This window comes from Corvus moneduloides, chromosome 1, assembly GCF_009650955.1.
Source record: "Corvus moneduloides isolate bCorMon1 chromosome 1, bCorMon1.pri, whole genome shotgun sequence".
NCBI lineage: Eukaryota > Metazoa > Chordata > Aves > Passeriformes > Corvidae > Corvus > Corvus moneduloides.
Window position 1 is genome coordinate 72,067,019 of NC_045476.1, and position 14,464 is coordinate 72,081,482.

Sequence of the window (14,464 nt, forward strand, 5' to 3'; positions counted from 1 at the left end):
GTGAAGAGAAACCAATACTTTTACTCACTAGATTTTCCACAAATGAATTCTGAGTGATATTTGTGTATGTCCACTGATTTCAGTGTAGTTATGTCAGTGTGAAATTGCTGTCACTGATGCTGACTGAAGTTCTCAGTTTTTTTTTTCTCATCAACACAAATAACTATGTTATGGATTAAGGTTTCTTGAAATAAAATATTTATTGCTAGCACAGGAACAAGAAATGGAGAAAAATGTACACATTACCATGACAACCTTCATGGGTCTCTTTCATATCAACCCATTTCACCACTTCCAGGTCACCACCCCATGATGTATTGGTCATGGATCCTGGGACACCTGAAACTAGGTAAGAGAAAATCAAGTAGCTAGTCTTTTTAACAGCATTTTGTTTAGGTTTGTGTCCACCCTCTAGGACCTTTCTCCACAGAACTGGGATAAAATACTTCAGAATACACGTTAACAGATGCCTGGCTGATAACCTTGTCAAGTTTCTCCACTGAGAGCAGCTTTCATGACACAGACAAGATGTCAGCCCAGAAGACCTAAAGACTTCATCTGAAAAGTAAAATCCCTCGTCTGCTACAGCCTCAGTATAATACTGCACATGATCATTCATGTAACCTTCCCAACCAACACTGCCCTCCAAGTGCTATTTGAACACTGGTCACTAACACATGATACCTTTACATTAATTGAATGGTAAATACTGGATTTCTGCTTTGGTTTTTGTCATTTGTTTGTTTGTGGGTTGGTTGGTTTAAGGAAAGAGACTAACAGAACAAATTCAAGCATGATATAATTGGAAGAAGTTATTGAAACACAGTTATAGCCTATGATGTTATATAATAATATATATATATATATATAGATTTAGGCAGATCACAGGACCTATCCAGGATATAAATGGGTAAGAGTTTATCCTCTGCTTGTTACTAATTATTACCTTCTGCTTGTCACTAAAAACATCTTCTACTGGGCCAGGTTTCTCAAAGTCCCATCCAACCTGGTCTTGAACACCTCCAGGGATGGGGTATCCACAGCTCCTCTGGACAACCTGTCCAGTGCCTCACCACCCTCACAGTAAAGAATTTCTTCCATATATCCAATCTAAACCCACCCTGTCTCAGTGTAAAGCCATGCCCCCATGTCTTATCCCTACAGACCCCTGTAAGAAGTCCCTCTCCAGCTCTCTTGCAGGTCCTGTTTAGGTACTGGAAGGATGCTCTAAGGTCAGCCCAGAGCCTTCTCTTCCCCAGGCTGAACAACCCCAGCTCTCTCAGCCTGTCTTCATAGGAGAGGTGCTCCAGCCCTCTGAGCATCTTTGTAGTCCTCCTCTGGCTTTGCTCCAACAGGTCCATGTCCTTCTTACATTGGGTGCCTCAGAGCTGGGGCATTCCCAGTGGGTTCTCACAAGGGTAGAGTAGAGGGCAGTACCACCTCCCAAGCCTGCTGGCCATGCTGCTTTGGATGCATACCCAGAATACATTTGGCTTTCTGGGCTGCAGCCACATACTGCTGGGTCATGCTGAGCAACCAACACCCCCAAGTCCTTCTCCCCAGGGCTGCTCTCAATCCATTCTCCCCCAGCCTGTATTTGTGCTTGGAATTGCCCTGGCCCAGGTGCAGAACCTTGCACTTGGCCTTGTTGAACTCCATGAGGTTCACACAGGCCCCCCTCTCCAGCCTGTCCCGGTTCCTCTGGATTCCATCCCTTCATTCCCACAATGTACTGACTGCACCACACAGGTCAGTGTGATCAGCAGACTTGCTGAGAGTGCCCTCAATCCCACTGTCCATGTCACTGACTAAGGTGTTAAACAGTGCCAGTGCCAATACCAACCCCTGAGGAATGCCACTCATAGCAAGTGCCACACCAACTCACACCAAGTGCCACGCCACAAAAACCAACTCATGACTTTGATATCAAATGCAAAAAAGACTGTATGATTCAACTGCAGAACCAGCACAGCACTTTGCCATAAACAGCAGTGTGGGTCAGCTATAAGCAGAACTTAATGACTTTATTTCTCCCCTTCTGTTTATTGGGTTTATCAAATAAAGCAACATGCTGAAAAGTGTGGTGTTGTCCCAGGGAAAATTCAGAAAAGTATTTCTTTTTCACAGAAAGGATTAAGGTAAAGATAACACTTTATGAGAGAGAAAAAGGGGCAGTGATGGCAGGGGATAAATGCTTTAAATAGCCTGGTATGTGCACTGCCATCCCAAATTAAAAGCCTCTTCATAACAGATGGCAGTAAATGTGGAATGTGGGAAGTTTTGGAAAATGCTGATACAATGTCAAAACAGAAAGGTATCTGACAAAACAGGAATGACCCCAGGACATCCACAAAAATACTGGAAGACAATGCCTCCCAGGAATACGAAACTACTGACTTCATATTATTCACCATCTCCCAAAATGAGCAAACTAGGCATCTTTGCAAGTTAATTATAAGTAGGGTAAAGTGTAGCTCAATACAGGGGAAAAAAAAAAAATTATCATATTTTTCTTTAAATAAGTGCTTAAGTGACTGATTTCAGATTCAGAAATTCCCTGGGGTGCTGTTCTTAAAAAGACAGTTTGTCTGAGCAGTGATGCTGCTTATGAAAGCTAAAACAAATTTTGTCATGGGTTGCTCACTCTACGTTTGTTCAGTTCTTAACTCCCATTCCATCAAGGTCAGCGGAGTTTCGTCCCTGAAAACCAGGAACAGAAAAGAGCCCCCTCGTGGGCAACACTACAGAGCACTGCTCTGGAAACCAGTTTGCTGGCGCCAGGCCTTAAGAACAGCCACCAGCAGCACTGCACTGCTCGGGTGTGGAGACAGCCACAGGAAAGACGGGTCAGCCCCTCTGATGCCTTTAATTTCGTGCCATTTCTTAGCGGTGGAGGTTTGGAGGAAGGAAAAACACTGCTTCAGAGCCTGGACCTCCATGACAGGAGGTCACAACCAACCCCAAAGGCAACATCCTCTCTAAGCCCTTCCCTTCAGTTTTTTTGCCATTACAGTTCCAGTGTGAGCTGTTCTGCATATGTTGGCTCCAAGAGGCAGCCCATTCCCTTTCCTCCTTGCCTCACCCCCACAGATTATGAAGACAAACACACGCAGCTTACACAACATGAGCCACTGCATCCACATTTTTGTAACATGCATGCTTAAACTAACATTAGGCTGGAAATCTTGCAAGCATAAAAGGCTGCCAGATTTGCCTTGACCTTCCAAGTGCCCTACTTGTGATTCCAGGGTCAAACCTAGCTGCCAGCAGGCTAATCTCTACCAGCCCCCTGAAACAGCCTGTGCTTCCCCTTTAGCATTTCCTTACAATTTCTTCACCCTCCTATGCCACCAACTGAGCTAAGATTTTCTCCTGCACTTTACAAGCTGATGCACAGGAGTTTGCTCTTTAGAAATCTGCCTGAACTGTTCCCATCCTTGGGAATATTATTCTGCAAGACATGATTGAAATCAACGGTAACTTTTGCTGGGCACCAGGGCCACATATTTTTGTTTGGGAAACATGCAGGGCTTGAGGTGGGTCACATATAAGTGGGCTGCAGGACACTTACAATCAGTAGGGACATGTCCCCAGTGCTGCCTGCCCCTCAGGCAGGGTGCCTGCCTTGCCAGCAGTGTGCCACATGCCCACTCCAGCACCATGGCCTTCGGAGAGCCCCCTCTGCCCACCACTCACGCCTGTTGTGCCTCAGCAGCACAGCAGTGCCCAGCAGCACCAGTCCCTTCACCCAGCTCCATCACAGTGCCCACACTGCCAGCCTTGGCCCACCTCTGGACCACCAGAACCTCCTGGATGATCCCCTTCCTGAAACCAATGCCACAAACCACCTCCCACAACAGGGAAGGGCAGTCTCCCCACCACCCAAAGTCCAGCCACCAGTGTTTAGGAAGACGGAGAGAAGCTGATGAGCAGTTGTGGTAGGATGAAAATGGTCACCTCTTAACCCTGTACAGCAACAGGAATTTGTCTGACCAGGCACATAAAACAGCATGCAAGAATTATTTGCTCTGAAATTCTGGTTTGTCTGCTTTCTTGTTTGCCTGGCAAGACAATCCCACCTGACTAGGGAAGGGAGGTGGCTGGTAAGATGCAGGGCAGTCCTCAGAAGAAAAGATTTTCTTTCAAGATGAAATTGCAACAAGGGAGAAAAAAAAAAAAACAACACCCCTCCTTAAAAATGTACAAAGGCTCAATTTCATATTTTGCCACCAGAACTTTTAATTTAATTGGGGTATGCAAATGCAAAAATGTGTGTGTGCAGGGGTGAAGGTTTAACTAAAATAAACTCAAGATTGTTGGGCTTCAAAGCAGACCTCAGAACCTGGAAAGAAGGAACTAGAACTCAGAAAAAAACAAGAAGCTTATTTAAAACAAAGTGTTTTGATTTAAGGCAATGCATGTCATTTTCTTGAGCTGTTAGGCTGGTGACAGTCATAAGAGAGCTAAACTGCACCTCCTGTCTTTAAACATCTGATGGATAATAAAGAAAAGGTCTCAGTTCTAGCTTCCTTTGATATGTTTTTGGAGGAAGTTTTTCTGAGCTGTTTCTGACCCATAAACTAATTCTAGTGTATATGGGAAGGTTGCAATCCTGTTTTAGAGGAGCTGAATTCTAGAGGGTGGTTGAGGAAACACTTGCTTCTCCCAGTGGGAGTGAGCTGGACTTGTGGGGACATGCTGGGTGCCAAGGACAGGCAATGGGAGAGCTGCTCTGCAGGAACTTCCAGTGCCCACCCCAGCACCCATTCGGGCATGGTTCTGCCAGCTTCCACCCTGGCCGTGTGCTGGCATCAGGGTTTGTATCTCAACATGTGCAACACAGCTTTAGGTGTGGTCAGATGAGTTTGCTCATAGGTGAAAGGAGGGGAGAGGCTCAGGTGGTCTGACTGGATCTTCCCCCTAAAAAACCCAAGGGCTCTTGGCAATTCAGCATCTGGGAATGTCAAGAAAATTCTCTGTTACTGCTGGACTGATGTTTAGTTGGTTACATGCATGAGTTATCACACATGTTACCTGATGCTGTTATTTAGAAAAAAAAATAAATCTTCCTTAAATTACTCTCCTCTAATTCTATTCTTCAAGGAGTTGTGCTCTTTGAAGCCTCTTACACCAATGTCTGATAGCTGAAAATATAAAGGAGAACCAAGTGAGGGAGCACTAGACCATTTAGTAGCTGTGCTTTTTCAAGAAGTCTTATTGAAGACATACCCACCCTTATTCCATCATCACTAAGTGCTGTTTCAGTGAGAAGCACATGACTGGTTGTGAAGAAAAGTATTATTCCTTTGCAGTACTTAAACTCCAAAGACTGTGAACTGCATATAGACCAAAGCCTGTTTAATCTTCTCAGGTGAACTATAATATCTGAATGGTGGATAGAGGACAAGTAATTTTTCAGAAATACTGCAATTAAGAAGGTGTTTTTTGTGATTGATGCAATGGTATTTCAACACTTTCCCTTGAGCAGGTTTTTCAAAAGAAGACGGTTTTGATGGTGAGATTATGACTTTGTGGGCATAGACTCAAAATCAGTCACAGGAAAATCCCTATTTTTTTAATGCTTTATTCCTATGAGAAGTTCTTGCTCAATCAGGAAGTCTCATTAAAATAATAGAGAATAGGAACAAAAGAATGAGGATTAGTTATATGAGTAATGATGCAGACATAGGTACAAAATACTTCTTTTTCTAGAATGCGGCTTATTCAACCAGCATCACTGTCTGGAATCATATTAAAAAACTTTCTGTGTCTCTGTCTGTCTGACTTTTGAAGGGTGGGGACTAAGCTAAGGAAAATTAACAATGATACCAGGCAGAGCAGACCCACATTAGTGTGTATTAGTGTGACGTGTGCGTTGCAGGGAAGGTTGTTCCAAGATCCCGTCTACAAATGACAGTGGGATGGAGAGGTACCAAAATGGTTTTTAATTATTAAGTTGCTGTGGTGAAAAGCTCAGTGCAAGCTAAAGCATCTGAAAAAACCACAGGTCTGCCTGTTCAAGCAAATGGCCATGTGAAAACTTAAAAATAAGGAAATGGCTAATGGGGTAGATTAATATACTAGCGTGCTACTCAGAATTTTCTGGTGTTTCTCTTTCACCTCACACTCACATTCAAGGGATGTGAATGAGGTGTTCCTTGACTGCTAACAGCTCTACTTGGGAAGTAAGGCTACTGCATCAGATAAATTGCAGTGAAGCACAACTCCCATCTCTCCTGAGATCCTACTGGTTTGACTTCAGCATTACCTGCCACTACTGGAGACACACCTGTGGCCATTTTTCTTATTTTTCTGTGTAGCATTCAGCTCCCAACTGAGGAGTTGCCATCAGGATGATGCAGATATACTTTCAAAGTCTAGGAGTGGTTTAACACTCCACCCACAAACAAAACTGTCCACCATTTTCACTCCTTTGCAATAATTGACAAAAGTAATGGCTATATTAGCTCCCTTCTTCCTGCCCGGGGAGAGTGAGGTGGGGCTGATTCTTGGAGTTTAGACAGACACAATAAGGAACCATGTCAAAGCCACTTAGAGTTGTGTTTGGCATACAGCCGGGTGAATCCTTGGAAAAGTAAGCACGAGTTAGAATGCAACACCATCTTCCATTGATTCCCAACTTCTGTGTCAGATTAGCAGCAACAAAACACACTCGTTTTTCACACACTGAAACATTCCAGGTTTAGGCTGCTTATGTCCTCAGATGCAAGGAGCTCTGTGGTTCTGTGACCTACCCATCCAGATCAAGAGTGGTCTGGGCTTGTGGGCTTGCACAGGACACTGTGGGCTACCTGCTCTAGTAATCAACTACCTCATAGTCACACTGATGCAGAAGTTTGTCAGGTTTGCAGCAGGCAGTGACTGCATGCTGCGTACCCCATGTCCCTTTTGAGCTGCCACAAGAGCAGCTGCGACGTGGTGCTCCTTTCCCACCCCCTTCCCCTGGGACAGATGACCCACGCTCTGGGGAAGAGAGAGAAACCACACATTAGTGTCTTTTCTTGCATGGCAGCTCAGAAGGGCTGCTCCAGCATGGCAGGATGGGCCTGCAGCCTGGTTCAGTAGCCAGGACATACCCGGGCACTCGCACTGGGAAGGGAGTGAATGGGTGATTGCTGTGGCAGCCAGTTGTTACAGGCCAACTTGCAGCTCATAGCCTGAGGGGATTGCTAAGCATTTAGGAGCTCTTGTATTTTGATTGGTAATATTCACTGAATGCTCACTGCCTCAGACGAGCGATCCTGCAGTAGCTTAGTGTGTTCCCACACTCCCCTGCAATATGTGCACCTGAGGAGGCAGGAGCACTGGGATGAGGTTACTGATGCTGGGCTTGGGGTGAGATGGGAAAATCAACATGTCTGGGTGTGAATGTTCTCATGCAGAGGCTTTTTTGTGGTATTCAGGAACAGACCCTGCTATCTCTTACACATATCATCAGGAAAGGAAAGCAATAGGAAAGGAGAACATTGGAAAACTGGTCCCCACAGCAGCAGCAGCTGTTGCACATATCCTATTAAAGCAGGTAAGAGACAATGCCTCTGATATGTTTCCCAGGCTGCTGGTTCTGGTGTCTTTGTAACAGTGCAGAGAGGACAGAGGACAACTTGCCAAGAGGCTGTCAAGAGGGACTCCAGAAAGGGTTTATTTTGGCAACAAAGGGCTTTTAGTGCTCACCCATCTTGTGCACACTCACCCTTAGCAAAGAGAGCAGAGGTGACAGTGGAACCAGACTCTGTTATTCCACAGGTGAACCAGTTCTGAAAAAGCAGTTTAGTCCAGTGCATTAGACCGGGAGTCAGGTGTCAGTGTACCAGCGCTGGCTTTGCCCACGGTCTGCTTTAAGACACTGAGAATATCATTCCACCCTCTTCTGCCTGCTTCTGTGAAAGGAAAATAAAAGCACTGATCTCCCTTGTAAAAGCGGGTTGGCGTCTCTGAATGAGAGGTGCTGCGATGACTTCTTGTGACCTTTTTTCCCCCACTTGAACAAGGTGCAAATTGCTAGTGACCAGCAGAGGTGTATGTCCATGGGCACACCCCTGCATACCCTGAGGGATTGTTTTCACCCGAGACTGCCTGTGCCCCAAATCATTCATATGCTGTGACTATACTGCATGAAAACGAGGGCAGGAATTTGGCTTGGAAGAAGTAAGGGGGCTCAACAGCATGGACTGGGGATGCACACGTCTTCCATGGCCATCAGAACCTACTTTCTGCTTTATATGAGCAGAGAGAGGAAGGGTGGCCCAGTGGTAACACCGCTGGCCTGGGACATGGCCACTGATCTGCACTGTGATGGTTCGTGCTTCTTGAGAGACCTGGGGAAAGTCATTAAGGGCCAGATACTTCAGACCTACATACCTTGGAAATACTTTCCTTTAATTTCCCCATGCTTCTCTTTCTTATCTGAAAGGTGACTTTCAAGAATTTTCTGTCATGCAGGAGTCATGTGGAAGATAAGTGGCCTGAGATAAATACCAAAGATAAGTTAAGGCTGTTACTTGAAAACCAGCTAAATGGGAGTTGAAAGCCTTCAGCCTTTAAGGGAGTAAGAAAAAGTCTTGGTCTTCATTACATGACTCTAGGCAAGAAGCACGCTATTTTAAGATTTGGGAAAAGTCTTTTTTTATCTTTTATCTGAACTGAGATTATCATGGCTGATACTGAAACTACAAATAACTGTTTGGTTTAGTTCTTTCATGGTATGCTATCCATCCAAACTGGTCCTTAAATGACTTCTCTGCTTGCCTGGAAGCCTGCAACTTTTTGTTCCACCAGCTGGACCACTGCCTGACATCATTACCTCCCTTTGATATGCCTGGAAACTTAAAGGGAGTGGCCTGGTCAAAGTTGGACAGGAGTTTTTTGTTAGAGCCTGGAACTGAGTCCTGGGCTAACATCTTATGCATGAGAGGGATGACTCCTCACCCCAGAACTGCTCAGCACTCTTGGATACATTCAGGTGAGTGTCTGACTGAGTGTCATTCTTGTAAGTTTGGATTCAGAATCCTGGGCAACCACAGCCTCTGAGCACATCTGTCAGAGCCACATGATCACTTTTGGACAGGCAATCTAATGTGATGGCAAGGAAAAAAAGGAAGAGGAAAAAACCATATCTGCCATGGAAATGTTGCATCTTTCAGATGCAAAAAGAACAATCACCAAAAAAATGTTATGCCCATACTGGAAAACATACAGTGGTAATCATGGAAATAACAATGAAATATGCAGCCTATGTGAGCTACACAGTGCAGTACAACAAATGTCAACCACCTAAAGCTTTCCGACTGTGGAGAACATATCTGGTCCCAGGTTTATAGCTTCTGAGGCAATGTAGTAAGATAACAGCAACCAGCTTCCTGGAAAAGTGATCTAGCTACAAATAATATATGCTGATGATTACACTATAAATATCTTGATCAATAATCACTTGTGCTTCTTGTGCAGGCCAGTTGTAAAATACAGTTATTGGCAGAGCAAGCACTATAAAGTTATGTGATAATTTGAAAGTTAAAGTAAACATACTCTGCCTCTGTTTACTGCTCCTGTGTTTGTTTCCTGCAAGTTACAGCAGGGAGAAGGTGGACGGAAAGAAAAAGACAGGAGAGGAAATTTACCTGTGCTTCCATTCCTCATATCCTTGCTTTGGGCTGCTGTGAAGCTCTAGGGAGTCAGGAGCAGTAGAGTCCTACCAGAGGCTTCTAAAAGCAACATGCAGGGGGGTGAAATCCTGTTCATCTTCCAACCCTTTCCCAGTCATGCGAACAAGGTAAAAGTAATGGTAAATACACACAGTAAAGATGAAAATACTGGTCCTGATTCTGCTTCTCTGCACAAATCTTTGACTTTGTCCAATGGAGTTTAGGCAGTAGCTATGAGTACATGGGTTTTTTGCAATTGTTATGGAAGAGATGCTGTGTGTGGTCCCATAGAAAAGTGTGTGAAGACTAGAAGTCGACTCTAGCCTGAATTCAGATTTTCTGGGAGAAATTGACTTCAATGTGTTGAAAAATAAAATTTCCCACAGCAAAATGAACATCTTGTACAAAATTTCTTCGCTACAATGCTATGTAGATTACATATTTTGAATGTTATTACTTCTCTTTTCATCATCTCAGATTTTACAGGTGAATCAGGTGAAGTGTCCAAGGATTTCTGTTTGAACTTAGATCCTTGGACATTTTCCTGCTCAGACATGGAGCACTAATGCACATTCTGGACAGCACAGACACCTCTCCCTCAATGCTCAAAAAGGGGCGGTAAGATTATTTGATAGATCAGCCCTATATAACAATTGAAATCTTCATCTAGGTTTTGCCAAAATCAACTTCAGATAATGCTTCTGCATGTGTATGTGAATGTGCACCTATGAAATAGAATCATAAAATGGTTTGGGTTTAAGGAAAAGACCTTAAAGATCTTGTAGTTCTAAACTCCTTTCCATGGGCAGGGACACCTTCCACTAGACCAGGTTGCTCAAAGCCCCATCCAACCTGGCCTTGAACACTTCCAGGGATGGGCCATTCACCACTTCTCTGGGAAGCCTCTTCCTTTGCAACACCGCCACCACAGTAAAGACTTTCTTCCTTATACCTAATCCAAACCTACCCGTTTTAAATTTAAAGCCATTCCCCCCGTCCTATCACTGCATGCTCTTGTAAGAAGTCCCTCTCCAGCTTTTTCCATGTGTGAAACAAGCACAAGTGTGTGTATCTACAGAACAAAAAGTGAAAGCATGCTCACCTGGATCCTGCTGAGCATCACCCAGAAGTGTCCCTCACAGCTGTTGGTGTCCTCGGGCTGTGCCAGCAGATCAAGAACATGCTGGTCCTGCAGCACGAACCCCACAAAGGGCCTGGTGATGGCCATGTATGCAGAGCCAAAATAGATGGTCAAGTTGTGCAGCCAGGGACATCTTGCGCACAAATGTTCCACAGCATGAAAGAAAAGGAAGAGTAAAGTTACTCCCTGTGCACATATTTGGTGCAGGTGGTGATGTGGGGAGGTGGCAGCACCCTGGATGTGATGTTCTTGCCCCCAAGGCCCTTCAGCAGCTGGATGACCTCCCTGTTGTTATTCAAAGAGAGATCTTGACCACAGGTGTTGAGTAGGTAGCACCAGGGCATGGCCAAGGCCAAGCGGGTCTCTCGTGCAGTGGAGGTCAGTCCACAGGCAGGAGATGCTGCCCTAGACCACCCGCTTTGCCCAGGAAACAAGGGAGGTGCTGAGAAAGGAGCGCTGCCTGCTGGAAGGGGAATGGCTCTTTGAATGACATCCACATGAACACAGTAGACATTCCAGGGCATGAACAACTCCCTGAAGAAAAGCTAGAAGGTCTCAAACTCTTTGTGCAATGTCACGACATAAGCGAGGGTGCAGGCGGCCTCCTCGGCTGAGAGGGCGCAGGCGGTGTGGTGGTTCTGTGGGACGTACTCTGTGCAGTCAGGTTCACTGAATGATATTTTCCTTTAGAAAGGACACCTTGTCTTCAATGAGTGCTTTACAGGCTTCTACTAAAATAAAACTCATGAGAAGTTCAGCCCCTTAAGAGGTTTTTGTGCTTGCAAAATAACAGCATAGAAAACAAATGGAAGCAAGAACACTGAGAATCAGAGCAGCAAAAAGGCAATATCTGAGTGCTGCTCAGAGGAGCAGTTCGTTGCTCCTCAGAAGAAGAGTCTCTCTTGAAATGCAGTATCAGACACCACTAACAGCTTGTTTTGATGGCTATGCTTGCTTCCTGCTGGAGGATGCATGGATCCATCTGATGCAGAGTGTGCAGCTGCTGCCCTTACTTTCAATACTAATAGTTGCAGTCATCATTGGTGTGGAAGCAGCATAAGTAAAGAACAACTTGCAGGTGGAAGCTGCTCCACAGCACCCTGAAGTTTAAACAGACATATTGCATAATTACTGTCTTGGCAATGAGCAGCTGGCACATATTTCAGTGTCCCCAAATTCAATTTATGGGTACATTCTTAACTGCTCCCTCCACACTCTCCCTACATTATCATATAGCTGTTAAAACTTATGTGCCTGCACCCTGTGACAGGAAACCGCATATTTATCTCATACAATTCTATTTTTTTACTTGCAGGATTTATTTTTTAACCTCCCCAGTGTATCAGTCATCACTGCTTCTGAATTGTGAAAGACTTGTAACATGAAATAAATACTACTTCAATATGTCTCAGCGACAATTACACTGCTAGATCAAGCATATATGAGCTATTGTGTCCTTTCTGCTCTTTGATATCCTGGATAAATATAATTTCTAGAGGGCAGTTATCAGAAACTCAGTTCAATACATACCATTTTCCAGCCAAAGAATACAGGATGAAGAAGAACCACTCATCCATCTTCCACCTCTATATTTCTGTCTTCACTATTCTTCATTTCTCATGTAAGGCCACCAACACTCACATATAAGAAGCAATAGAAACTTTTTTGCCTCTGTATATCACAGCCATCAGGTTTTTTTCAGCAACATTTTCATTTGCAAATTTGCAATCTGACAAACAGTTTCTGCTAAGAGTCACGGATGACTTGTGATGAGCTCCAGGCTTACATCCATCACAAGGAACTGGGTTAGCAAAACCTACTATTTAAATGACTTAAACTAACCCTAGGCTTTCTGATGAGACATTTGTATTTCTAAGAGCTGTGTATGCATCTGGTATAACATGCTTATGCAACGAGAGCTTGACATAGCTCTGACTAAAGAAATCCTTGGTAAGTCTCTTTGTTCCAGCTGTGAATCTGTTCATGTGGGTCTCCTGCCATGAGACAGCAGGTTTGGGGCATGTAAACTTTTCCCAACGCCATGTTCTTTTGCTCCAAAGTGAGGCAATGCTGAGGCAAAGTCAGTTGATCTGAGATTAGGCTGGTAAATGTTCTGAGTGAGCAGTGCATTGTGCTACAGAGGGAGAAATTCCATCAACTACCTTCCAGCTCTTGCAGACAAAATCACCTCAGGTGCTGGCAGGTCCCTCCCAGAAGCTGCACTTCCATCCTGGCTCCAAACTGTCTCCAGGGTTCTCTGTTCAAATACAGGCTGCTGGCAGTGGCTTCAGCCCATCACATACAGTCAAATGCTCTAATAAGGAGAGGGGCACTGGAGAAACTTTGTAAGGATTTATGGCCAGAATATCCCCCAAGAGGGGCAGTGGTGCAGGACAGATGTGGCAGTCAAGCTTACGTGGAGATAGCAAGGAGCTGAGCCACTCCTCACTGGGCAGTCAGCAGGGACAGGCAGGGATAGCTGTCTCATACTGGAGATCCAGGGGAACGTTCTTCGTGGACACCAGTGCTTTCAGGAGGACAGCTCCAATGGAACTGAGGAGCTGGAATGGAGGTGTGCAAAGTCCCAGGGAGTAACAGAGACTCACCTGATGCTGCTGCAGCCCAACAGTACAGCTTCTTAAAAGAGAGGACTCCGAGAGATGAGCAGATCCTGAGCTGAGACCACTGTCCAAGTGTAACAAAGAAACGCACAGCAAACGCCATGAGGGGAAAACGTCCCAGCTCAGCTACTGGTGAATGCTGTCCTAGGGAGCACAGACCTGCACAGAGTGCTTCAAACTCATTCCTAATTTGATTGTTACACTGAACTATACCCAGGAACAACCACCACTCCCCCGTCTGACACCTCAGAAAGGCAAATTGCTGGTGACTATAGGGCCGGCCACCTCTCATCCACTATGCATTCCATAGACTGTGGAGTTCATAGCCTTACCATCTCCTCACTGGATCAGCTGGCTGCAAGACCATTTCTCCCCTTCTGCCATAGTCTTAACATGAGACCTCCATCCTGCTGGCATTAGGAGGGTGTGGAAGGAGAAAAGCAGGGGGCAGATGCCAACATTCCTGCAGGAGTCAGGGTTTCTTTGGGAGGGTCTCGGTTGGGAGCAGCGAGCATGGGTAGCTTCTCCCATGTACTGAAAGCTGAGATCTTTCAAGGCATTTAGATGTCTTTGAAACTGTCAGATGCCTTTAAAACTGCATTAGGTGCAGTGTAATCTGCTACACAGCTAGGAAACTGGCTAGGATCTCAAAATATATCCATTATAAATAAATACGTATGTATATATATGTGCGTATGTGTGTATGTAAGGTGACTCGTAGGTGTTGAAGCCTGCAAGCCTGCATTGCTAGCATGGTCCATATGGAACAAGTAAAGCTACATGCAGAAAACAAGATGAGCCTTGTAGGAACCCAGAGTACTGAGAATATTTTTCTGCCTGTTTTTAAGGGCTCTTACCCCTCTGAACAGCACTGTTTTGACCTCCAACCTTGGAAAAAATTACCAACGATCAGACAAGAACTAGAAAATACAGTGGTGTGAATTAGGTGATAGACTACTATGTAAGATTGTCACAGGGTGAAAAATTTAGAGGTTTTGGGCTTCTCTTTGTAGTAAATAGATAAGAGTAAAAAATATCAA

General features: G+C 44.8%; 1 protein-coding gene across 1 annotated transcript; it reads right to left on the bottom strand.

Annotated features, from left to right (window-relative positions):
• Positions 1–206: 206 nt before the first annotated feature.
• Positions 207–12,380, bottom strand: GCNT2 (glucosaminyl (N-acetyl) transferase 2 (I blood group)). The gene is given in 8 exon segments (XM_032105364.1): positions 207–339; positions 7,715–7,901; positions 9,639–9,768; positions 10,765–10,923; positions 10,926–11,162; positions 11,164–11,294; positions 11,297–11,487; positions 12,334–12,380. Coding segments are annotated over 6 exon segments (849 nt in total). The 3' UTR covers positions 207–339; positions 7,715–7,901; positions 9,639–9,684.
• Between the last annotated feature and the right edge of the window lie 2,084 nt (positions 12,381–14,464).